The 25809-nt window shown below is 35.4% G+C and overlaps 1 protein-coding gene across 3 annotated transcripts in view; it reads right to left on the bottom strand.

The window, feature by feature from the left end:
* The window catches only part of NPAS3 (neuronal PAS domain protein 3), a 592966-nt gene that overhangs the window by 159025 nt on the left and 408132 nt on the right, over window positions 1-25809 (bottom strand). For all 3 annotated transcript variants that reach the window (XM_054275330.1, XM_054275332.1, XM_054275333.1), the window contains one exon: window positions 19568-19657. In XM_054275330.1, the coding sequence (XP_054131305.1) occupies window positions 19568-19657 (90 nt within the window). The remainder of the gene's footprint in view (window positions 1-19567; window positions 19658-25809) is intronic.

Genomic DNA, 25809 nt, shown 5'->3' with positions numbered 1-25809 from the left:
TTTTTGATAGCTTTGATTCAGGAAAGCTTCTTCCTTCTGTCAGGTTGAAGGGTTTTATTCAGTTTATTTTTGTAATGAGCCTGTGTAAATGGTTCACTGCTATGTAAGACACCCAACAAAGCAAGCACCATGTAAGCACTTTCCCTTCAAAATCCTCCACCAATCTTTCTTCCATCAATCTTCACAGTTATAAAACAGGATGCTGAATGTTTAAATACACAGATAGACTGAAGTGTGCATGTGTGCATGTGCCAGCTCACAGGGAGACAGTGTGGGTGGGGCAGGTGAGGAGGAAAAACCTGAATAACAACGATTTCAGAAAGCAGAGGTTAGAAACAAACATGCCTCCAAACAGTGCACACTGTTGTACCTTCCTTTTCTGTAATTTAGATAAAACCAAACTGAAGGTATGTGGTAAGCTAAGCATGGTATATCAATATTTATGCTGCTTGGAATTTACGAACCAGCAAGTTCCTATGCAAATATTCCAGCTACAGAAAGGTAACATTGTTTTCTGCACATCATGCTTCAAGTCATATGTTCTGAAATAAAAATTTCAGGAGTATACTGGCCTTCTTGAATTTTTATTTTATTTAGAAAGCTGTCATTTACAAGGCCAAGCCGGTACTCAAAAAACTCCTGTTTTAATGATGATGCATGTTATTTATTGCATGTACTAGCTATGAATACATTATTTTAACAATGCTTACAATTGGCCAGAAAATCTACAAGCCTTTCCTTCCTTCTCGTGTGGAGTGATCAACTCCTGCTCAGCAATTTATCTGTGTGAGATACTGAAATGAAGCAAATAACACATTTTTCTTTATAATGACAGAGATGGCTATTTATTCTAAGTTCTTGGTTATTTTCATCAACAATAAAGTTAAGAATAAAATTTTCTACAAATTCTGGGTAATTCTGCAGGGACAATTTTCAGTTCTGTCAAGTGAAGCCAAAGGAATATTTCCATGTCATGTTTAAAGCCATCTGTGTGGATGCAAAGTCAAGTTCGGGTAGCTTTGATCTTGATAAGGTGCAGATATTTGGATGTGAAGGATGACTACCTTAGTTTGAAAGAACAAATAGATTAAAATGCTTCATGTGCTGGGAAGAAATGGTCAGCAAGTTAAGGATCATTTCAAAATAGGTTTTCTAACTATAATCAGACACTAATTAAAACAACAGTAGCCAAATTTGGAAAGACTACGCCTCCTAGTACCTGGTTCATGTCAAAAACCTGTAAAGACAGCTTTGCAAAATGAAAGAAATACAAAACCCAAGCCAACCCCCCTGAAAAAGTCACAGATCTTGTATCTGGAAGGGAAATGAAACTTAAAACATAGAAATATCAGAATCCCATTAAAATATTTTCTGATTACTTGGTAAACCTAAGACAAAGCTTAGGTTAAGACACTGCTTCAAGGTTTTGTAGCTATCACCATTGGTGTGACTGTTAAATGGTTACAGTCATAGCTTTAGTGGGGTGCCTACTCAGAGAGCCAGAAACAACAAAAAGGAGAGGGGGAAATTTGGGTCTCCCTGAGGTCAATGGCCAAACAGATATTTGTATCATGTTTTCACTATGTAGGTGCATGAGTTATGAGGATCCTCTTGGAAGGAGTGGGCATGCAAATATCTGTCCAAGAGTATTAACAGCTCAGGAACTGTGGCAAACACAGATTCAGAATGGACACAAATGCTTACTGTCATCTGTGCATTTGTAATTGTCAGGGAAGGACTTTTATTTCCTCAGAAAAAGCACGCCGCCAGATTTCTGAAATGCTCTTAAGCACATATGAAGCCTTAATAACTGTTAAATATCACAGATCTCTTAGTAGCTTGCAGTCAACAGCCACCTTCCAAATCAACAAGGTGAAAACTGTGAAATAAAAATTCCTGGAGATCTTGAGAGTGAATTATTAAATAGAAATCAGACAGTTTTGCTCTCAATCTGCTGGAAATAAACCTGAAACTGAAATAAAAAAAAAAAATCCTTTAGTAAAGAAGCATCTAATTCCCTTCCTTGAAATCTTATACTTGAGGAGAGATATAGCAATGGGGGTTTTTTTGTTTGCCCCATATCTGCAGAAATTCCAGTAATTCATAGCTTAACTATATCCCAATGCATCATGAATCAAATATGCCTTGAAGCAAAAAATTATGCCCTTTTTTATTATCATGGAATTACTACAGTTTTGTTGAGTTGTAATTTCAACTGAAAAATGTAATTTTCCATAATATTGCTTGTGTCCACAGATTAGATTTGAATTACTAGCCAAAAGTTCCTCTTGCTATTGAAATTTTAATTCACTTTTTGACAGGTAGGAACTTGAATATCTGACACCAGCTGTACAAATTGAGAAGTCATCCACTCTCTTGATATTTATTTTCAAGATAAATTACCTTAGGATATTTTTCATGACCAGGTATTGGTTTCTACTGTTTCCTAGAATGGAAAAGATCACAAAGCTGCATCTTCTGTCCTCTGTTTTGCCAATTCCGTAGTGAGGTCATACTCCATTCTTTATTTGTATAAAAATGTTTCAATATAGTACATGACTTCAAACATGTATCATGTGTTGTGAGAGTGTCTGGACAGTGGGAAATGGCAAGTAATGCAGGGCTTGGGGCTCAGTTTCAAATTTATCATCTAGAAGCACATTCTCAAGTGCCTGACTAACATTATCTGTCTCTTCTTCCTACAACTAAATACATCCATATGAAATGCACCCTAATGTGCTCACATCCCCCTCCTCACAATCTTATTTATTGAAATTTCCCTCTTTTATTTAATGTACAGAGAAAAGTTATTTTGCACTGCCACCACTGCAGGAGCTTTTTAAATGATTCAAGGAAGTATAGCTTTCATTTAGGTTTGTGCCCTCCAGTCTGTTTATACTGGTCGATACACTTGTCTGAAAAATATAATGGATTAGCACATCATTCAACAAACTAGTCAGAAGGCAAGCTCAAGGCGACAGAGACCAAAAAGTAAATTACAGCCAGCAGAAGGGAGAGGCCAAGCCTACAGCTAGGAAACATCATATCACTACAAAACCTGTATTCTGTGAGAATGTTACTTCAACTGAAATGGGTGAAAAATTTACACTGAAATATAATAAAACAATCAACTCCATGATTACATACAAAACTATAAACTGTACAGTTTATGAAATTTAATGCAAAATGTGACGCTCACAAACAGTGCATGCTACAATCATATCTCCTATCAAAAACAGACATTATTACTCTGCAATGTGAAAGGAGTATTTTGTCTCCAGTTTAGCACTTTTTATTTCAGTGCTTATTTAACACATTTAAATAAGTACCAAACAAATGAGCCAAAAAGTATATAATGAAAAATCTATGAAAGTATATATTATATAGGTAGATTAAACATACATAAAGATGCAATTCAACTCAAGATGGAAGATCATTTTCCTTAGTACAGATAACCTATCTAGATTTCCCAGATAACCTTCAAGGTGAAGTTCATTAGCTACAATTTTTTGCATATATGTAATTAATTAAACTCCTTTGTATAAGTGATAATTATGGGTTATTTTTCTTTTTTGAACCTCCAGTAGTTGATTAGAAAACTAAAATCAAATCACTGTACTTCCACTTTAAAATTTGTAAAAGTGTTATTTGCAATACTCTAGTTATGCAACACATAAATCTTTTCACATTTACAAAGAGACAAGAGCCCTAACTTTGTTGTAGAAGTTGAAGAATATAACACCACTGTAATAACCTTCCAGAAAATTAACACAGTGGATGAAATTCACTGCTGTGGTAGATCCTTTCACTGAAGTGGAGGTACATCAAGAAGAGTTGTGTTTGCCACGCTGGGAGTCATACCATATGACTATTAAGTAAATTCTTGAAAAGAGTTAGAAACAACCTAGCAGATGCATCAGCAGAAAAGAATGAGAAACTACCTGTCACATGGCTTCCAAAGTCCTGTATCTGAGGGGGAGAAAGCCATCTCTACAGAAAATGAATCTGCACTATCACTCCTTTTCTACACTTCCATTCAGCTGTGCTTATGCATCAATTAGTTTTGCCTTACTCCTGCTATTTTCAGTTGTGCTTGTGTCTTACACATGACTGCAGGTATCAGGAAAGATAAGACCAGCATTTCAGATTTCCCTCATGGCCACAGCCTTGGTTTCATTTATTCACAAGATGAACAGAAGCAGATGATTTCTGGAACTCAATTTGCCTATCTCTATTCCCCAGCTCTCACCACACAGAGTCACTTTCAACACCTTTTCTAGGATTCTAGAAGGAGGTCATGCCATAGAGCAAGGGTCTTTGTAAGGAATTCCCAAACTTTTTAATTCATAACACACACTTATTGTTATTGGAGCTAAAGGAGCAAGTGGAAAGCAAGTGTATGTAGTTTGGACCATTCATAGTTTGCTTAATCTAGGTTATTTCTGCTCAAGAACTGAAGCCCCTATACAGTGAGGAAACCTCTTGTAACTTTATGGATAAAATCAAGTGTATTTGGATTCAATTAAAATATACGGGATAATATAAATTTTAAATATACTGTATAATATAAATGTCAATTTCCTGAAGGGACAGGCTCAACAATTAACTCTTTCCAAGGTGTGTGTATATTGCACTGATAATCAAGTTTCTATTTTGGTAATGAGTTGGTTTGGAAAATCACATTTGCATTGGGATATGTCTGTGTCTACCCTTGCACACTACTTCTGGGACATCTACAGATCACCAAAACCTTCCCTGTTTAAAGCAAATATGCCAATTTCAAAATGTCATGCCCTACCACAGCTGAGGCCTCAATGTTCAAATATGTTGAGCTTTCAATTCAATATGAAATCTGCCTGTTCTCCTGGCATGGGGCCAACAAGAGACTGATGGGTTTTGACACATTCTTCCCTGGTTTGTTTGTTTCCTGGGCAGGAGCTGTTGTTCAACACCAATCACAATTTTAGATGTTTAGTAAGGTTTACAAAATTCAGACTGTGAATTTAAATATATAAAATATAAAAAATCAATTAAACATTGAGGTCCATGTCCTACTTTTATAAACATGTAATTTCATACTTTTGACTGACCAAATGATCAAGCAGATGCACGTGACCTATGCATCAATTTTGGGTTTTTATAGAAACACACAGGGTATAAAGAAACAAAATACAAACACACAGAGTACCAGTGCTTTTTCACTACTGAAATTCAAGTATTGCTAATAAATGTGTTTGGTCATAATTTTTCTGTCCAGAAATTTTGCTTTTGCTTTGTTTTTGGTGAGATTGCCACTGATTTTAATGAGTTCCCACAGTTCAAAAATCCAAGCCCCAGTCCCTCTAAGGTTTAACTGAATAGATTTATCATTTGTTTCACAGCTTTCAGTGAGAATTCTTGTGCTCATGTTTCCAGGATCCAAGCCTTTGTTATGACATATTAATCCTTCCTTCTACTCATACTCTATTTTATGATTTTGTTATGATTTATCCATACTTTCTTCTACTCATACTCTTTTTATTTCAAGTTCAACTTGTAGCATTACCTTTTTTTACTGTTGTTTTAACACTCATCTGTCAGAAAACTGTTTTCAGTTCCTTGTCACATTGTCAAATTTACCACTGTTTAGAAATTTTTACAGGACACACATCTGTTTCAGACTGAATCATTCAGAAAATTTCAGCTGAGGCTCAGTCTAGACACAACAGCTTATTTTCTTACTCATGTTAAAGCAGTAAGATTTTTTTGAGCACTGATCACATTCCCATTTCTATTACAGAATGGATCTGAAACTGGCAGATAGATTTGCCTTTATACCAGCAAGAGGCTATTTGTCATTCCAATAAAAGCACACTGAGACTTGTCCGAGGCATATGCCACTGAACATGCAACCACTTCTTAGACAGATCAATACAAACCTTCATTCTATTTACTTCTAAATCTACAATGCCCTATGCTTATGATGGGGGCCAAGGGTGTGATCTGTGCAGTGACTCATGGGATTAATATATTGGTGTGATTTTGGAGCTGCAGAACAGGAGCTAAAAAAAGAGACAGACACTTCACCAAAGCTGTGCATTTCTGAACTCTTTTTTTGCTCCTGGATCCTCTAAGATGTGAATAACTAGACAGCCTGATTGCTTATATCTGGCATGCAGTCTCCGAGCTGTGATGGGAACATGTGCTACTGCCACGCACAGGTGTGTGAGGGGGCCAAATGAATATAAAGGTCTGTCTAGAGGGATTTCGATTTCCATGGCCAAATCTCATTAGATTCCATCCTTTGTAAACAGATTCCAGCCTTCAACAGTTAACAGCACTAACCACACTGCACCTTTCCCCAGCAAAACTAAACGTGCTTCATCCTACCATAGTTCTCAAGGATAACCAAGGCCAAAAATCAGAAAGCAAATGCATGTGCTCAGGGTTGTAAGGCTGCAGCTGGACATTCCTTACCTCCTACTAATGAGGGACAGTGCAGGACAGAGATAAAGAACTTTTCAGCATGCCTTTGACGTTGCTCTTCCAATCACTCACTCATACACATCCATATACAGAGATGTATTATATGAAAATATGTATGCATACATACTCCTGGCTATAAAGCTAATGCTGTAAGGCATCCTGCATTTTGTCATTATACTAGAGTGCTATTCAAAACAACTAACAGAATTTATATAAAAAAGAAATTTAAAAGTTTGTAATAAGTATGAATGGATTTATTTTTATTAGAGGGGAGGGGGATAGCTAATCATCGATGTAGCATTTGTAAAAGGGCAACAACTTTTATGGTTGAATTTTGAAAGGTGAAAATATTCATCCCTTGTAAACTTCCCTTCCACTGTGAAATGAGATTCTCATAGTCACCAATCTCATTAAAAGTTAAAACTGCGTCTGCTTAGCATTAGCATGGAATAAAAGGGTAAGAAATGAGGTGTCTATGAGAACTATAGCTATTGACATCATTGACCTATAAATGCGTCCTCTTCAAGCTGATATACAGCAATTCATTATCCCTGTTTTGATATAATTGCTATTACTGAAAGCCCTTTGCTTTCAAGTGTTAATACAATTGCAGTTAATTTTTCAGATAATCTGCCAAAAAGAAAAAACTAATTTCTAAATATTTGATCATAAAAGTTGTCCTCAGCTTTTACAGATAATTTAGTCAAATAATATCAGATAATCTTAGAGCAGATTTAACAGGAAATTGCTAGGGACCCCATCTAAGTGGCATCCATTTGCACTTATATAAATGTACTGAATGTGTAGGAAGACTTTGACAGCTTGCCATATGTGATTTCATTCTGTAGCCTACCTACTTTACCATCAAAAGTTATATCCTTTGAAGCATTGCCAGAATTACTTTAGCCCAGTAGATATGCTAGATGTGCCCTTTAAAAGCCGTATCATTTCCTTTCTACTCTGACTAGTTCAATGTAGCATCTGCTCAACTAAATTCCTTTGAAGGTTAAAACCAAAAAAACCCCTGTACTACAGCTCAGTAAGATGTCCAGAGTTGAATGAAGACCATGGATGCAAGAGAATAAATATGACTTAAATGAGACTATAAAAGACAATCAGAAAATTATCAGCTATCATGGGCATATTATAATTATACATGCACAGAATAAATATTTGCATTTCAGGATATGCAAGCATTTTATTTAAAATAAAAATAAACTCTGCATTTTTTTTACTTCAAATCCATTATGTTGATTGTTTATATGCAAATTCTGATATTGCCGTGACACGGGTGTTAATGCTATAATAAAGAATATCACACATCAACAACTTGATTCAAAATAGCAAATATAGGTATGAATGATAATCTCCTTTAAAATCTTTGGGGCTTACAGTTATTTTAAAAGACGTGACATTATTTTCACAGCACCTTCCCAGCTGTTGTAGATGACAATGAAGGCATAGGCCGTATCATAGTATCACAATGAAGCTGTGACATTCTAGAAATAATTTCAGTTTACCTTCTTTAATTTCTACAAATGCTATTTAAAATTGAAGACTGGTGTTTTTACTAAAGAGGTGAATGGATTCCAGAATTATATGATTTTCTTGGCTGCTAAACTGAAAACATTCCAAAACACATTAAAATGGTAGTGTCCTTTTGTAGTCTCTTTGTCCTGTAAAAACTCTGCAATGTCAATTTTAATTAATGAGCTGTAAAAGTTATATTTTTATATACGGGGTTTTATTTTTCCAGTTTTGCTTATTATTCTTATTACTTCACAAGAATTTGCACCCTCATTAGGGAAGTTGCAGACTTTGCTAATTTGGAGGGATTTATCCCAAAAGCATCATGAGAATGCAGACTGGACTGTGTCAGATCTAGTCACATCACTGTCCAAAACAGGTAAAGCACTAATGTGTTGAATAGCTCCTAACCACTTAGAATGGAAAAAGCATAATTTGTTTTGAAAATGTCTATTTTAGTTGCTGTCCATCAAACACATAACATTTTTCTTCACAGTCACAAGTGTACAGAAACCTAGAGGAGTGTAGTGATATCAAAAAAAGAGAGGAGAATAGAACAAATATTAAGGAACCTACTTGTATTTAGCCAAAGAAAACATCTGGAATAAGTTCAATTTGAAGTGTGCAGAATTCTTTCTGTAGACACATTTTAACCAAAAAACAGGAAATAGAAATCCTTATATTTGCAATGAGCATGAGAGAGAATACCATTTCTAGAAACTGGAATTTGCTTACGTTCATTTCAGTGACTGAATTATTTTCTATTAACTGCCTTCTTTTAGGAAGGCATTGCACACTTAAGCAACAATACATCCAAACTTGATCTGAGAGCTAAGAAGGAAGACAGACTGAATCAGAAGAAGAAAGGAAAGAGATTATAAAAATATCACAATGTTCACCACTTCCAAACATGCAACTAATAAAATATATACCTTTTCCACTACATTTTTTAGCCAACCCCTCTGATAATGAAGATTCTTATGTCTTTGGAGTGCATCTTTCTCAGTGGTTAGACGTGAACTCATCTGCACATAAAGTTGCAGTAAATAGAGTATGTACCAATTACAATTAATGCAGGAATCCTCTAAAATGCCTTAACATAATGTTGATTTGAATTAACTCAAATCTGAATATATAAAATTGGAGATGGGACAAAGAAACTGATGTATCATATGACCAAAATATTTTAAAACTTGCAAGCAATCTGTAACAAATAAGAAACAAAAACAAGAAATCACTGTCACTCATTCAAAGTACTAGTTGCTTATAGGGACAGAGGGATTGCTCATTAAGTTACAGAATATGTCTTCATTCTCAATGTAAAATAAGAAACATATTTGCAGTATAGAGTAAAATGAGAACCATTCAAAAAGCTGTGAAATCTCTTCATTGACTTACAGGCTGTGGATCAGACTCATGTCATGTCAGAAGAAACAAACATAGAAGGAAAAGCTATTGCTCTTCCAACTGGATTAATGAATTTTAGAAAAGGAAACATGTCTTCCTACAAACTTTAAGTCATGACTCACACATGCAGCTTTAATACATAGAAGAGATACAATTACGATTTTCATCATATCTTTGTTATGCATATGTTATGGAAGTTCAATAAGAATACATGGACAGCTCCATTGTTATTCAAGGAATCTCAGGAATGCATACAGCTTTGTATTTACCACTTCTGCATGAATAAGTGCTGTCCCAAATGAGACATCTCTCTGAAATGCAGTACGAAAAGGTAGAGAGTGTGCCTGACTTTAATGGCTACATCCTAATACAGCAGTACTCAGACTAGACAATACTTGTCACCCAAAAGACCCAAAGACAGGAACTCAAACATAAAATAATTAATATAGGTAATAATTCTGTCATACGTTTTATTAGTATAAGGCCAGATTTATTAACACAAAGGCTTTAAAAGTTATCTGGAATACAGTAGGAGCAGAATACACTATATCGGTTTATAGATCCATGAGATAGAGAAATAAAGCAGTATTTCCCCTTTATATTTTACCATTGCAAATTTTATAATATTATTGCCAATCAAGTGGTTTGGTTGTAGTTTCAAAGGTTTTTTGTAGAATCATGATATTCCCAAAAAGTATCAGACATCTCCTACATATTAAAGCACATTTTTAGCATTCACGTAGTTAATGGAAAAAGAAGACTTGAAAATACAAAGCCACAAAGGGTGCAACCCCCCCTGAATGTTAATAAGCCCTTTAAAATATTATTTTCATATATCTTGAGTATGAACCAGACTCACTATTTGAGTTTATGCTGGGCTGTGAGTTCTGAATATCAAAGGTTAGCAAAATTTCGCTTGGTTGCTGAGGAAGAAACAGCATGTCTCCTCACCAGTCTGTTGCTGAGTAGGGGCAGTGTGATATGTTTCTTCTCTGTCTTCCCCTTCCTGTCTGCTCACACTAGAGCATTTCTTTTGTCTGTCCCCTCATGCTAATCTGATTCTGCATCCCTCCAATTTATGCTGGTGATTCCTCTCTCTAAAGGGAAGATGATTCTGCTCTTAGACATATCTCCTCATTGCTGAAGGAAGAGATTTTCTGTCTCATCTTTTTGCCCTAAATTTCTAACTCTGGGCAAAGAAAGTTTATTGCTTCACTCTGTTGCCACATCTGAGCTCCTGTCTGGGAAAAATGAATTCCTAGTTTTCTACTACCTCATCAGGTGGTCAGTAGAAGTTCCCCTCTGCTGCATGGCTGGTTTTGGCTGTGCCAGCACTGCTAGAGCAGGCCATGTGATGGGGTGGGTCCTGATGTCAGATTTTGATGGCCTAGCTTGTAAAATGGCTTTAAACTGGCTCTTCTATGGGTTCATCTGCAGAGGAAGCTTCTGCGGGAGTGCCATGAGAACGATAAATAAACATCATCCATGCAGAGCCAAGATACTCAGGATGAATGTGGACAGCTCTGAAGGTATGAGCAAACAGCAGAGAGAGCTTTTGATGTGAATGTTGTTAAGGAACTCAGCTAAGCAAGTAAGCTAAAGTACTGGATCACAGTAAGCCTGACAAGTTTTCTGCTGCTCTTTTTCCCTGTCCCCTAAATGCAGAAAGCAACCTGGGAGCTTTCTCTTTCACACTGTAACTTAACCAGGAAGCTGCTGTCAGCGGCTGTGCAAAGGGGAGCAGAGGCAGAGGATGTCTTGGATGGCATCCTGGTTCAAATGCCAGAAGATAATACAGGGAAACATGGGGTTAAAATGCTAAAGCAGCATAGGTCTATTTTAATGCTGAAGATGAACAGGGAGTGGCAAAAGAATATAAATTAATACTGGAAGAGTAATACATGGACATGATTGTCTTGAATTTCCATTACAAACCTTGGGGATTAAGCACCATTAGCCTCTGACTTGGGAGGTTCTCTTGACTAGATGCCATCTGCAGTGAAGACACTCTCCACAGAATTTGGAATGCTCCTGCTCTCTTACCAATCCTCTCTTCTCAGAGTAGTATTAATCTGTTAACTCTGAACACAGAGCAAGTAAAGTCCTGACCAAGGCTGTAATAATGCATGATGTTGGCAAAATCAGAATAAGATGTATTTCCTATCCTTCTTCTGAGCCGCTTCCTGATCTTGTGCTTTCATATGCAAGCCCTAAGTTGGGCTGGTAGAACTGCCAGTGAGGATTTGCAGCTGAAGATATCACTTAGCTGATCTGAGTTTAAAGCAGTATTTTATATTTCATTTTTGCAGCATTATTTTGCAGCTCAGAACCATTTGGTGATTGTGTTTTTAATACACATGGGCTCTGTTTTATTCCTTTCATAACCTTAAACCAACCCTTTATTATCTGTGGATTGACTCACCCTTCTCAAGTGCTTGGAATGGAAGTTCTGTCAAGTGATCCTCTACTGCTTCTCTGCTACAAATCTTGAATAATTTTACAATGGGAAATACTTGAGTCATGACTTTCACTTTCCCTGACTCAAATATGGATGTAAAAGAAAATCAAAGTTTATAATCAGTCCATTTTATAAGCAATGAAAGGTATATTTTCTTACTATTAATGAAAATCTATGAATTACAATTTTTTTAGAAGTGACATTTTCATCACTCATGAGAAGAATGACTGTTTGAACTTACTCTGAAAAGGCAGAATACTTACTTTTCTTTGAGGGTATTTTCTCCTCATCTCTAATGTGCCCGAAAAGCATGGAAAATACCTTTGGGGCAAATGTGTATGTTTCTCACCAGTACCTGTTTTTTTCCCCCCCCAATTATTCCACAGCTGTTTGTTTTACAGAATATGCTCCAACTTCCACATGAATATGTTACAATGTAATGCAAAGAAGATACCAAAAGTAGTCTGTAGCTAATTTGGATAATATGAATATTAATTCAGGAAAACTTTTAATTTGCTTTAATAGGAAAGAGAAACATAAAATACCTAAATTGTCTTACCCAATTTCCCCAGATATATTTATTAACATAATCTGAAACCATTGCATCCATCAGGAAGCAAATTATCTGAATGCTAATGTTTTCAGTCTTGTTCAGTACTGGAAAGAGTTAAGAATTGCAATGAAAATACCTTATCAAATGCCTTTTTTTTTCTTTAACAGCAAATGGTAGAAATTATTAAGTGACATAAAAAGTCTTCAGCCTTTAAGTGTTAAACCAATGAGGCTATATTTTATTGCATGGAGAATCTGTGATTCATTTTAACCAGTGAATCCCTTCTGCATAAAGGCTTTCAATGTTTCAGCCTCAATGGCTGGTAAAATATGTTCAAAAGAATAAATAAGGGAAACATGATTCTCATGTAAAATGACATTCTGGATTTCTTTAGTTAACTCAACAGACAGCTATATTCAGTGGAGCCTATAAGACAATTCTGTTGGCAGTATTTAAATACACTGTAGAAGAAGAAGCAAAACGATGTGATCAGTAACAATAAGTTAATTTCAATTAAAAAAAATCATTAAAGCATCACTATGTATTGCATTTGGACTCACTACAAAGTGACAGTCAGCGGATTATTCCACAGATTTCTAATGCTGAAAATTCTGATGGCATTTACTAGCATAACCTTTCAACTCTGAGCACATCAATAGAGGCAGACAGTGGTTTGAAATATGATTCCTTGCAGATAGCATATCCTCATTCATCTGACTGTGGTGCTCTGTGCTCCATTGCACAAACAGCGGCTCACCCACTTCTGAGAGGACACTAATAAAAAAGGCATCAATTTTCAGCTCTAGTACTACTGTGATCTCTTTATATGTTCGACATCCAACATTAAATTAAAATGCTGTTATAAATCCTACTTTCTGAATCTGGAATGAGTGTTGGGTTTTTGTCGCATGAGACTGCAGCAAATCTTGTCAAAAGCAGGGAAGCACGTCTTGTTCACTCAGAATTAATGTTGTGGATGAAAGAAGGAGGTAAAAGAGGTTGAATACAGTGAACTGTGGGTGTCAAAGGCAGTGGGTAAAGCAGCTTTGGGGTACCAAACAGAGCATAACATTTGCTGCTTTCAACAGATTCCTAGTTAGTAATTATAATTAACACTCACTAACTGCACATGAAGAATAGTTTGTTCATTATACAAAGCACTTTAAAAAATCCTGCAAATTTTAAAATGCCATTATTCATCACAGTTTGGGCAATATATTTCTCTGTGCAAGACAAAACCTGTTTTTCAATAACCTGATAAAACAGGCTAAGTGTTTTTTGGACTTTTGGACCTCTTCATGACCATACAGCGAAGGTTGTTACAGAATGTCTATGCAAAATTATGCATATTGATGTTGATGCTCAGGACTTCTGTCAGGTTGTCATTTGCACTTGAGTTGTCTTAAAAGTTCTTGGGTTGGGATAGAGATTAAAAAACAAAAAACCAAAAAAACAACATAGAGAAAAAATGATTAGGTACTGATGTTAAATACTATGAGGATGGCAAAAATAAAGCTGTGAACAGTGAGTGTGATAAAGAAAGCAGGTGGGATATTTCTGCTATGTAGAAGAGTGCCATATATTTTGGAGTCTTTCAGCTGTATCTGATAACCTCTAATGGCAGGTATCCTTTCTCCTTTAAGAGCTAAGCTAAGCTACACTGAGAAGGCAATAATGTCCTCAGCAAAGATACTGTGTCTATAGATATTTTCCCTTGTTCAGTTCATTCATAATTATGAAGAAAAGAAACAAGCTTGCCTTTTCGGGGGTGGGGGAGTGCCTTCAAGAGTGGTTCAATATCTGGATCGAACAGAGGAACTTTTTCCCCCTAAGGATCCTGCCTGAAGAAACCTTGACATGCACAAAGTCAGAACCTAGACAAAGTTGCCCTGGTGAGAACGATAAGGTCACCCGTGGGATTGCTGAGATTATCTCTGTCAAGCACTTGGACAGCATGCAGTCAAATGATGCATCATGCAGTCATTTTCGGGGGGGAAAAATCAATTTCTTCAGCAGGTCGCTATTTGCTTTTCAAAGTGCCCTTGTAGGCCTTCACCACCAAGCATTTATCAATTTAAATGTTGTAAATTGATAATGTGCCACTGTGCCTTGTACTGTTTCTGAATTATTTTGATACTTATATTTTCTTACTGCTCTCAAAATCCTCAGAGCTGCTGTATTTCAATAGAACTCCTCCCTTGTTCACTTCTTTTAGGATAAAATACAACAATAAATTAATATTCTTAACATTGAATGTTAAGGGAAAAAAAAAATTAAAGCCCCACATGACCAGTACAGAATTTCCCAGGTTATTTACTCATTTTTAAGGGGAAAAACTGTTAAAAAATTATCAGTGCTAGTGGACCAATTTACTGTATGAGCACAAATGATCATGTTACGTAGAAGTATTTAAATTCAGAACACTAAAACAATGACAACATCAGAAAAAAAAGGGCTAAGTTCAATAAATGGTTATTGTCTAGTTTTGCTTAAAAAAGATTCCAGTTCTGGATTTTTCATTATTATTATTATGTTTTTTTGTTAATGGTATAGAAGGAAAATAAGACAGAATTTACAGAATCAGTGCAAATGTCAAGATTGCTTTATATTATTTTTAAGCAAACAGAGCACAAAAGCAATCCTTTAACCATCTACTAACCTCAACTTGATTTGCATTGAAAAACAGGTAGAGCATAGTAGTTGAGGTTTGTGCTTCGTAAAAGCAAAAGAAATACATGGCAGTTGCAAAGCATTCTTAACCTCCAGTGATTTATTGGCCCTCAGCCAAGTTATCAGGGGAATCTAATTCTTCTTTATTATTCAAATAAACCACATTTGGCACCATGGTTCCTTTTCAGAATAGCTTCACAAATAGAATGAGTACTGTCATTTATTTGACCTTGTACTTGTGTGCTGTAGCTATAATTTTATTTGCTATTTCATGGAACAAATGCACAGAAAGCCAAAATAAGGAAATATATTATGCTACTGGTAACAGAGTACACACGTAATATACCTGTTGGTTTTGCCTGCTTTATTTTCAAATAGATAAATTCTCAAAATTTTATTCTTGTTTTCTTCCTTTTTCATCTCTATTATCTATCTCTTATTATGCCCGCAGCTGCACTGTTCATTTTTAGTGAGCTCTCTTTTCAACAGGCCAAGCTGCTCTGTGTCCTGGGCAAGCAGGAGCAAAGGTAGGAAATATTTTACTTTAAGATGTGGACCTCACAGGCAGGAAACAATGCATACCATCCTTGCTGAGTACAACTATTGTAAGAGGTGATTAAGAACTTGTTTCCTGAATGCAAAAGCATCCTAGACAGATTATCAGCTCATAATATTTTCTATTGAACCTGAAACTCATATGTTAGGCAATTTTATCTTTTCTGGAAAACACATTTTTATTCTATCTGTTTCTGGATAGACTGTTCTCCCTTTTTGTTACTATTTATGTTTCAGCATATGTTTGGTCCAAGTCTCAAACACGGACATTTTCAAGAGAATTGAAATCTGTTAGGGAAGCACTCACACTGACTTCTAAGTGCTGGAAGAAGCAATTTAAATGCCTCTTCAGTGGTTAGACATTTTCTTTTGAAATCTCATCTCATTATTAAAAGGAAATCAGGGACTGAGGGTTTCAAAGATGGAAGTTACCCTGATATCAAAAACTACCTACTGACTTGGAAAATGCATGGGACTAGATACACATGAAGAACAAACATTTTCACATCACTACAGAGATCCAGTGGAAAAAGATATTTGTATTGGCTATACCACCACAGATCATGTTGTCCAACCCAGAGATGAAATCCTGGCCAAACTGCACATTTTTAGACGTTTCTGGGTCTTTCAACAAATACTACAGCTCATGAAAGAACTGAAAAGTATGTCCAACTATTTCAGCTTGCCTCAAGTATAACTGAGCTATGACAGTTAACATAGACTAAAGCCAATATACATAGACCCTTTAACTGGGAGATTGTTGGTACATTTCTTCTGCTTTGGCTCTTTACCTTTCTCACTCATTATTTTCAGCTAACTCTCTTTTCCCAAACTTTGAAATGTATCTCTGCTCTCTGAAACTGATCTGATTGTAATTCCACAGTGTGGTCTGAAGTATACATCTGCCAAACTAGCTTAAAATTCTTGGTTAGCAGTAGTGGGAAGATAAATTATACAAAAAAAATTTCAAAATATATATGTCGATGGTGTCTACATATAAGCTATACTCATTGTAATGTCAAAAGGGCATTTATTGCAATTTTTGTTTACTGTTCAACTGTACTGTTACTTTTGCCAGGGGTAACTTTATTATTATAATTTTCAGGCTACCTTCCAAGATATTGTTTTATCAGATTTGTTTGCTATTAGTCCTGCAGCTATCTTAGAACATTGGCATCCATTTGTTTTGCACCACTGGCTCTAAATGTTCAGAAAAGAGTAAAATTGACTACCATAACTGTTGTCACCTGCTGAGATTCAATACTAGACCTATTTTCCTTTATCTAGGAGACATGAGATTAGGCTTTGCAAATACAAAATATATTTTACATTATTTCCATGCATGCTAGTTAAAAAAATGAAAACTTAAAAAACCCAACAAAACAACACAAAACAAGGATGAAATCTTGGAGAAATAATTTGACCAGAAAGGAAGAATGCAAAGGCAACACTTGATGAAGCTATTTCAAATAATAATGTACATTATAATGCCTTTAGGTGCAACACTGCCTGGAGGTTCTATATAAATATAAAGTTTTGGAGTATCAGCATAGGGTATATCAATGTTTACATGCAGTGCAAGAAATACAAAACCACATGTATTACATAGCACCAATCCAGAAATTCAGAAGTCATGAGAATTTTAAGTTTGGTGTGATGCAAACTGTAGCATTTCCATGTATATTTGAAAAATGGTTCCAAGGATAGACTTGCTAATAGTTTTATCAACTAATAAGCTTTGACTAGTGATTTAGTAGGAAGTAGCTACAGCACTCCTTTTAACATTATTGAGACTAGCAGTATAATGCTGTACCAAGAGAACAATATATCAAAAATATATAAATACTGTAGGTCTTAGAACTACCAAATGTCTCCATAAAGACAGAAGAGAAGAAAAGAAAAAAACTCACATATTTTAGTAAATCTCAGTAGGTTTAATTCATTATTCTATAAAAAACAACAGTACTGGTTCTGATTTATGGTAGTTGTTCCATCAGTACTTTCAGTGGTGAACACATGGAAATATTTGCCCTGATATTTCCGATACTCTAACATGCAAAGAAAATTGCTTCATTTATCTGAACCCTTTCTTGAAATGTATATGGATCAAGATGGAGAGTAAAGTCTTAACAACATGATGTGAGTTCAGAGCAAGGAGAGATTTATCAACTCTGTAGTTTGAAAGACAGTGGCAGAAAATGCTTTTAACAAGAGACTAACATAGGGTTAAAGCCAAATTTTTCTTGAACAGATGATATTTCAGATGGCCACACTATTCCAGATGCATCAATTTCCTTGAAAATCCAATCCATATATGTGCATATGCTGTGCTGGCAGGAGGACTGACTGAAATGGCCAAAACCCAAGAGCTAATATTCTTTTGGCCAGAATAATGCAATTATTATTTTCCTAGCTATCAGTCTAAGCATACAGAGCCATCTGTTATGCAAAGCAAACATACACATCTCAATTACAGAAAATGCAGTTGCCTTGACAGAATTTGGATTACACCACTAACCAGGGCTGTAAAATTTGTTTTAAGCTAGTGTATAATGGATGCCTTTCAGGAGTTTCCTAATTAGCATTTACCTGCTTAAACTAATTATCCATCCTTCTTCTTTACTGGCTTATTAGACTTTGTTGGATACTATGCATAAACCAGATTAATATGAACATAAGACAATAATAAACATTAAAGTTCCAATTCTTTACTGTATTAGCAACATGGTGGTGCACCAGTTTCAAAATGTGAGATTCTTGATACTAACTCCCAAACAGATTAAGTCAGGGATTAAAGTCTATTACAAAACGAGGGACTTTAATGAGAGACAAGAATACTGATATGAGCTAGAAACAGCTCTTGTTTCCATTTCTATCATTGGGTTTGCCAAAGCCAGCACAAAATAACAATTACTGAACTTATTACAGCCAATTGCTTGCATATTCTTTGAGGACTTAATGAGCCCTATTCATATTCTCACCTGATAATATTTAAAATTAGTCTATTTTGGTCACCAAATATTAATATTTCCCATTTAATTGTTGGTGGGGTACAGCAAAACTGACAGTAAGTAGCCTATGGAAATAGGTGCTTCATTATAGCTGTGTGGGTCCCAATTTAAAGTATCTGAAATAAGTATTATTTCAGTTTTTCTTTTCCTCCTCAGGGTGACTGCAGTGGAAGTAGATGGTTTCTCTCTGAAAATCATCATGCAAAATATTTCTGCTTCATTTCTAAGTGAAAGCAGAAAGAAGCTATCCTGCCTAAACATTTCTGAATGCTGCAGGATTAGGAATAAGCATTAACAACTAACTTTTGCCCCACTTCTGCCCTGCCTTTTAATCTTTGAAAAACAGTTGTCAGCAATTAAATGAACAAAAAGAACAAAAAAATCTCAAACCAACCCCCCCACCAAATTACTATATTTTAAAAATTCATCTTTTCATATTAGTGAGCATTGGTGAAAGCATCAAAATGTGTCCTTGTTGGAACCCTCCCTGCAAGACATTTTAATGGCCTCTTTCAGCATTTCTTGACTCCAAATGACTCCCTGTCATCGTGTCAGCTCCCTGGATAATGCAAGGTACTCCATAAACATCCAGTAATAGGACACCAGGGAAGTACTATTAGAGTGTCCCTTTCCTATCAGGTATAGAGGTTTAAAGTTCAAAACAACTGAGAAAAGAAACTTAATTTGTTCTCAATAAATTAATAATGATCCTTTGTGGCCAAAACTTTTCTTACACATCTCAACATTCAATACTATAGACACATTTTTCACTTGTGTCTCAGGATGAACAGGATGCACCTTAAACAGCTTATTCAATAATCCATGGAAAACACAGAAACCAAATTATTATTTGCTTAATAATAATAAACAGAAGAATGCATCATACACAGTTATGTTCTAGAATTGAAAGCGTGTACTTACTTGGGACAGGCCTAAATAGATGGAGACAGTTTCTGAAATGTACAAAAATTTTCCTTCTTGATTTAGTGCAAATACAAATCCATCGAGGGACTACAGAATAAGAGGAAAAAAAAGAGTTAATAGATTATTAAAGAATTCCAAACTACAAATAGAAATAGATTCAAACAAAGGCATCACAGAATAAACTGAGGAAAATATTCAGACTTTTGTGAGAGTGGTTTTAATTTGAACCCTTAAGACAATTTCTTTGTGTTCTGTCTACATATTAATAAACATCATATGAGTATATTACTAAGTCCAAATTGATGAGTATATTACTAAGTTATTTTACTGCCATGCTTATATCTGCCATGTACTGTATAATATTTATATCATTTGCTTGATAGAAGAAATGTAAAAGAATAAAATGTTCATAATTTTTATCATGAAGAAATAAATAAGGAAAACACATAACCTTCCAATTGAGCAGTGTATATAAAAAATCACCCCCTATTGCTCAGAATCAAAGCAGAGAATTTCCATTTCCAAAAATTCAAAAGGAGAAAATAAAATCCTGCCATCGCTCAAATCGCTGTGGACCTCAATAATTTGTAAATTAATTGAGGATTACACACACACGCACACACACACACGCATATACCCACACACCATTTTCCTTTTGTGAGACAACAAAGCCAATCAGCAGATTACTGTCAAATATGTTTACAGCTTAGGTCTCTAGAAATGCTATGAATTTCATCCTTTTGGTGTAAAAGTCTAGATCAGATTTTTCTTTGACAGGTTCAAGTCTTTGGATGTGGTTTCCATTTCAACTGCAAAAACCAAAATGCAATTGCAGCGATTAATGCACACCTTTTGAAACATGAGTGCAGTTAATAAACAGAGGACTATATTCTAAACTGACACAGGGTATATCTCTATCAATAAGAGTAAACCTTTATTAGGAAGAAACTAGCTTAATACACCATCCATGTCTTTACCTTTTTGCCTTTTGTGAGGATAATTTTTGGCAAACAATCACAGACTATTGCAAAAGTAAAACCACAAAATTCCAGAAATTAGAAATGGTAAAATAGCTCAGAAAGTATGAAACAGCTCAAATTTTGGGAGGAACAAGGAAAACTAACCAAAATCCTATCTCAAATATCCCCTTGTGATAAAAGAACGTGTAAAGGAAATATTAACTGTAGCATTTGAAAGATTAGCCTAGTTTTGGAAGGAAAAAGCACATAAATTTGATGGAGATACATAATGACAAAATCATGTAACCACTCCTTTGCAAATACACAACAGTGATTTCTAAGGGATTTTAATATTTTTATTTTTCTGCTTCTTGACTAATTTCTAACAGGCTGCTAGTCAAAAGCTGTCTTTGGCAAAACTTCACCCCGCTCGGATGTAGTAGGTGGTGGAATTAGTGCAAAATCTGAGTTTTCTAAAAATAATAGACTGCATATTGGAAAACAAACCCTCACTAAAGACACTGCATTAAAAAAGACTCTAATTTATATTTATGAATTAATAAAAATGTAAATCTGCATGGATCTCCTTCATGTAAAAACATTTATATTATGCAAGTAATTTATGGCCTCTTATAAATCATCATAATTTCTTTCTCAAATTATTAACATCACTTCCCTGAATTTTTAACATCAATAACAGGTGGAATATTTGGAACAGTGAAGTTCAAACTTAGATCAATACCAGGACAATCAAAACCTTTGCACATCTGATCTCTCTCACTATGTACAATCTCTTACTCAGAAAAGCAAATCTTTACAGGTTTTAGTTAAAGTATTCCTGATTCTCTGTCCTGTGTTCCTTTGAGGAAACTGGCTTAACCCTCCGTTGAACTGAGAACCATGACACTGTCTCCCTGGACACCCATACAGAACTCCATTCTTCACCAAGAAGAAGAAATTGTCACACTGACTCAGCCTAAAGGCCTATGAGCAGCAGTCAGTTTCCCTGGGTCTGGCAGTATGTACAGAGATGCTTCAGAATAGTGAAATGTCCATACTGGCAATGACAAGCCGACCAGAGGTTTCTTACAAACCTGTTCTTAGCAGTTGGCATGACTGTGATACTTCCTTTCTTGAGGAAAGGTGTTTCATAGGTTATTTGTGTATCATGTAAAAACAACCTTCTTTTTCTCAGTTTTTTATATAGCTTTTTGTGTGGCCTCTTTGCTCTGTTACTTGAGAGAATGACCTACAGTTTAAGCACATTCATCATCTGGTCTGCTTAGCACACTGCATTAGTGTGTAATTATCCGACATATCTGGGCAATTTTTTCTAAGAACCAAAAAAAATAATTCTCTGAGTCACTAATGTCTTTTCTGCTTCTTTTATACACATCATCTTATTTAGGAATTCAGGCTTAATGAAACAAAAATGTGAAGAATGCTTTGAGTATTGATTAGGCAGAAATGTTTCATTCAGTGTAGTTTTGAAATTGTCTGACACCAGTTTTGCTGGAAAAAATATAAACAAACAAACAATCTCTAGCCAAAATAGCTGTTCAAAGAAATTTCAGCCTCCATTGCTAAAGTTTGCAAGTCATCAGCAACTGGAAGGGTGTTGAAGTGAGAAGTGTTAGTCATCTTAAGCACTTGTTACTTTTCCTTGCCATTAACTCAGATTCTCTCCTTTCCGTTAAATAGTTTTACTTTATTAGCTTTACTTGTTTAGGCTTTTTTTCTCTTTTTCTCTGGAAGAATATTCCTTACTGTTTGCCCCCAAGTTTTACAAGGGACGTAACTGAGGAGGCAGCATCGAAGGACTGGCAGGGCCAACACAGCACACCAACACCTTTGGATGTGATTAGTCATTTCCTGTGACATAAAATCTGTTTGTTAAGCCAGCTGAGACTAATGAGTCATGGTCATTCTTTCTCAATTTCTTTTTCCACTTCTCTGAAGCTATGGCTATGTGCAACTCCTGGCCAAATTCAGCATTTTGTTTAATAGAATAAAATGAGGAAGTTCATATTTAATTGTATTTTGAAAGAAGCACTGATTAACAGCTAATGGACACCTAACTCCTTTCATGCCCAAAATACAAAGACCTTAAAACAAAAGCTCCAAGTACTAAGCTCAAGTTCCAAATCCTAAGAAAAAGGACAATAAAAATAGGAGGAGAAATAGCCATCTTCCAATGCAAGGCAGTTCCTCCCACCAGTATGAAAGGGCTGAGACGGACCACTTTTGTGACAATGTTGTTGTTCCTTTTACAGGTCAAACAGTAGTTCTGAAGGACTGCCTCATTTGTTATTCATAGGTATTATTTATGAATATTTATTATTTAAGTAATGCGTGTTGAAATTTTTCAATTTTTCATAAAGCTTATGTCCTTTGTGCATGCCAAGAGAGCAGCAGACTTCAGAGAAGGTGCAAGGCAACATAACACAGGTTATGTTCTATACTGGAGAAGAGTATGTGATACCACTGGATATTACATATTCACAAACAATTCCGTTTTAATGAGAAATATCTGGAAGTATTTTTCATAATGCTTATGTATAACTAAGGACAAAATAAATGAGAGAAGGGTAGTGGATTGAGAAAGCTTCAAATATCTATTTTGAAAGGAGGATCACAGTGCTTTCCAGACAGAATTTCTTAACAGTTTCAATGTAGTTCATAGGCAGAAGGATTTCTGTTCTGGACATTTCAGAGTTAAGTATAATATAAAAATAGAGTCTGAAAAGGTAACTGTGTTTTGTAATGTCCTATTTTCATCGAAGGAGAGGCCATGAATACAAGGAAAATTTTCTTGACTTAATTTCTCTCTTTTATTTTAAAGTGAATGAAGTTGACTGTCATAAACCTACTCCTATCTCATCTAGTGTGGCAGCTGAGAAAGGGTCAGGGTGACCCCAAATGCCAATTTTGAGCACAATCCAATTTAAGGTAGACTGGCAACTTCTTGTTTAAAACTACACTTACTGGCTTTATGCAAAATGTGATTAAAGCTGAAGCTCTCTATTACTTTTGATTTCAGAAAACCATTATGTATTATGCTGTTTCAATCACCACAGGCTACTTTTTAATTTATTTTTTTTTAACTGCCCCACTGTTTTCAACAGGCGCCAATTAAGATTCTGGGGTCAAAGGGTTAATTACATCTTCTTACCCACTATGTAGAATTTTCTGATTATTAACCAAGGTTGGATTAAGATGAAAAAGAACCGACACAAATGTTAATGCTTGCCCCTCCTCAAGAAGATTTATCATAATACCACGCTGAAATCTATATGCTCTCTTCAAAGCTGTTAAAGAATGAAATCTTGAAGGGAACACTAAAATAAATGCTTTAAAGACATGCAACTATCTGATTTATTGAACCAGTTTTCTTTTTCCTGAAAACTGTTCTAAATTAGCCAGGCAGGACTGATACAAGTTTTTCTTTGTCACATACGAGCAAGTCAATGTGGTAGACATGAAGGAAGTGAGACTCAGATTTAAAAGTCACTAGCTACAGCACACCGGAATAATAATGCAAATTATTGTGATTTATATCCTCTGACATCAGAATAATAAAAAAATGTAAAGCACAGGTTTTTAACCCAAAATACTCACTGCCTTTTACAGTATTTGAAGCATAGTGAGGTTATTTCCTTTCAAGATATGAAACCAAGTGTACCACTTTGACCGAATATGCACTTATGTATAATGCATCATAGTAAATGGATTTATATTTGTCAGAGGAATTTTGTCCCAGCCATTTTTGCATATTCCCACTACAGGCAAATTTAATTCACTGGAGTCTTACTACGGTGTCCTTCTGGAGAATATCCTCATATTTCACACTATCTATGAAGTCCCTAATTCTTTCTAGTGTATTCCAATGCTTCAAAAAACCCTGTTACCCTGACCTAAACTCCAGTTAGAGTGAAGAATTACCAGTAGGCTAGGTTATTTTAATGACAGATTATTTTAAACTAAGCCTTCACCATCTGTTCCACCCCCTAATTATGAATGCAAAAAGGACATATTTCACAATTACATCAGTAAAAAGTAAGATATACATGATTTAAATGCATGCATGTGTTCTTCGTCCAATGCAGCATGCATCTGTGATGCTTTTCTCATTCAGCCTCTGATCAGGAGTTAGGGGCTGGAGAAAGGAATGTTGCCCCTGATAAAACAGACTAATTGATATACTAAACTTTTTTCTGGAAAACAGACCATCTTAATTAGAATTTTTCACTCTTATAACATAGTGATATTATAACTGGAGCTGAGCATTTATTTAAGGACAAAGCCTGTCACCAATTAGAAATACAAAATTCACAACCAGCAAAAATATTTCATTCTTTTTTTAAAAGAGAGGAAGTATTGGATGCAACTGACATTTATGAAAGAACATAATCCCTCTCTTATAATATATATACAGTTACATTATTTATTTATCGATTGAGTCACAACATGGCTTAAAAAATATGATTTACTAAGGAAAGAAGCAAAAACGCAAGTTCCACTTCAACATGACAACTATTTTTGGATGGAGGGTTAAAATAAAATAAAAGGCATAAATGATGGCTAACAGAAATCTGGCCTCAGTATCCATCTTCTGCGCTCACATTATTAAGATATCAGAGCAATATCCTCCAGCAACCTCAACAAACATGCAAAAGCATAACTACTTAGGTGGAAAGTCTGACCTTGGGCTTTCACAATTAAGTACTATGAGACAACTGGAGTATTGTGCTGGGAAATAGGATTTTACATGGGATATATTTGATACACATGAATAAAAATGAGCAACTGAAGTTTGATCATCTAATGACTTACACAAATCTCTAAAAGCTTTATTCGTCCTCTTCTATCTTTTTAATCCCTTGCAAACAAACAAACCAACCAACCCCAAATAAACAAAACAAACAAAAAACCCCACCTCCCAACAAAAGTCCCCCCCCCCCCCCCCCAAAAAAAAATAAATTAAAAGGCATAGGAATTATATCAACCTTCCTTGGGCTACAGGCTTTTTGCTACTGAGCAAAAATCACAACATAAAACACATAGAAACCCCAGTTTCCAACTCAAACTGCTGCCATTTTTTCAATCACAGTCCACCATAACAGTTATATGGCTACATGACCATAGACTCCTTGTGAATTAATGACACATACTTGGCAACAAGGCAGCGTGCATTTGGCACCAAAACAACTACAGTAAAAGAGATGAGGTAAGGGGACAAACTCAAAGGATGTGGTTAGCATGGACTTTGATGCCAGCTTC

Source organism: Melozone crissalis, unplaced genomic scaffold (assembly GCF_028551555.1).
Source record: "Melozone crissalis strain CALT ecotype California unplaced genomic scaffold, PUWL_Pcris_2 ptg000018l_1, whole genome shotgun sequence".
NCBI classification, from domain to species: Eukaryota; Metazoa; Chordata; class Aves; order Passeriformes; family Passerellidae; genus Melozone; species Melozone crissalis.
This window is presented reverse-complemented; position numbering and strand designations above follow the sequence as displayed.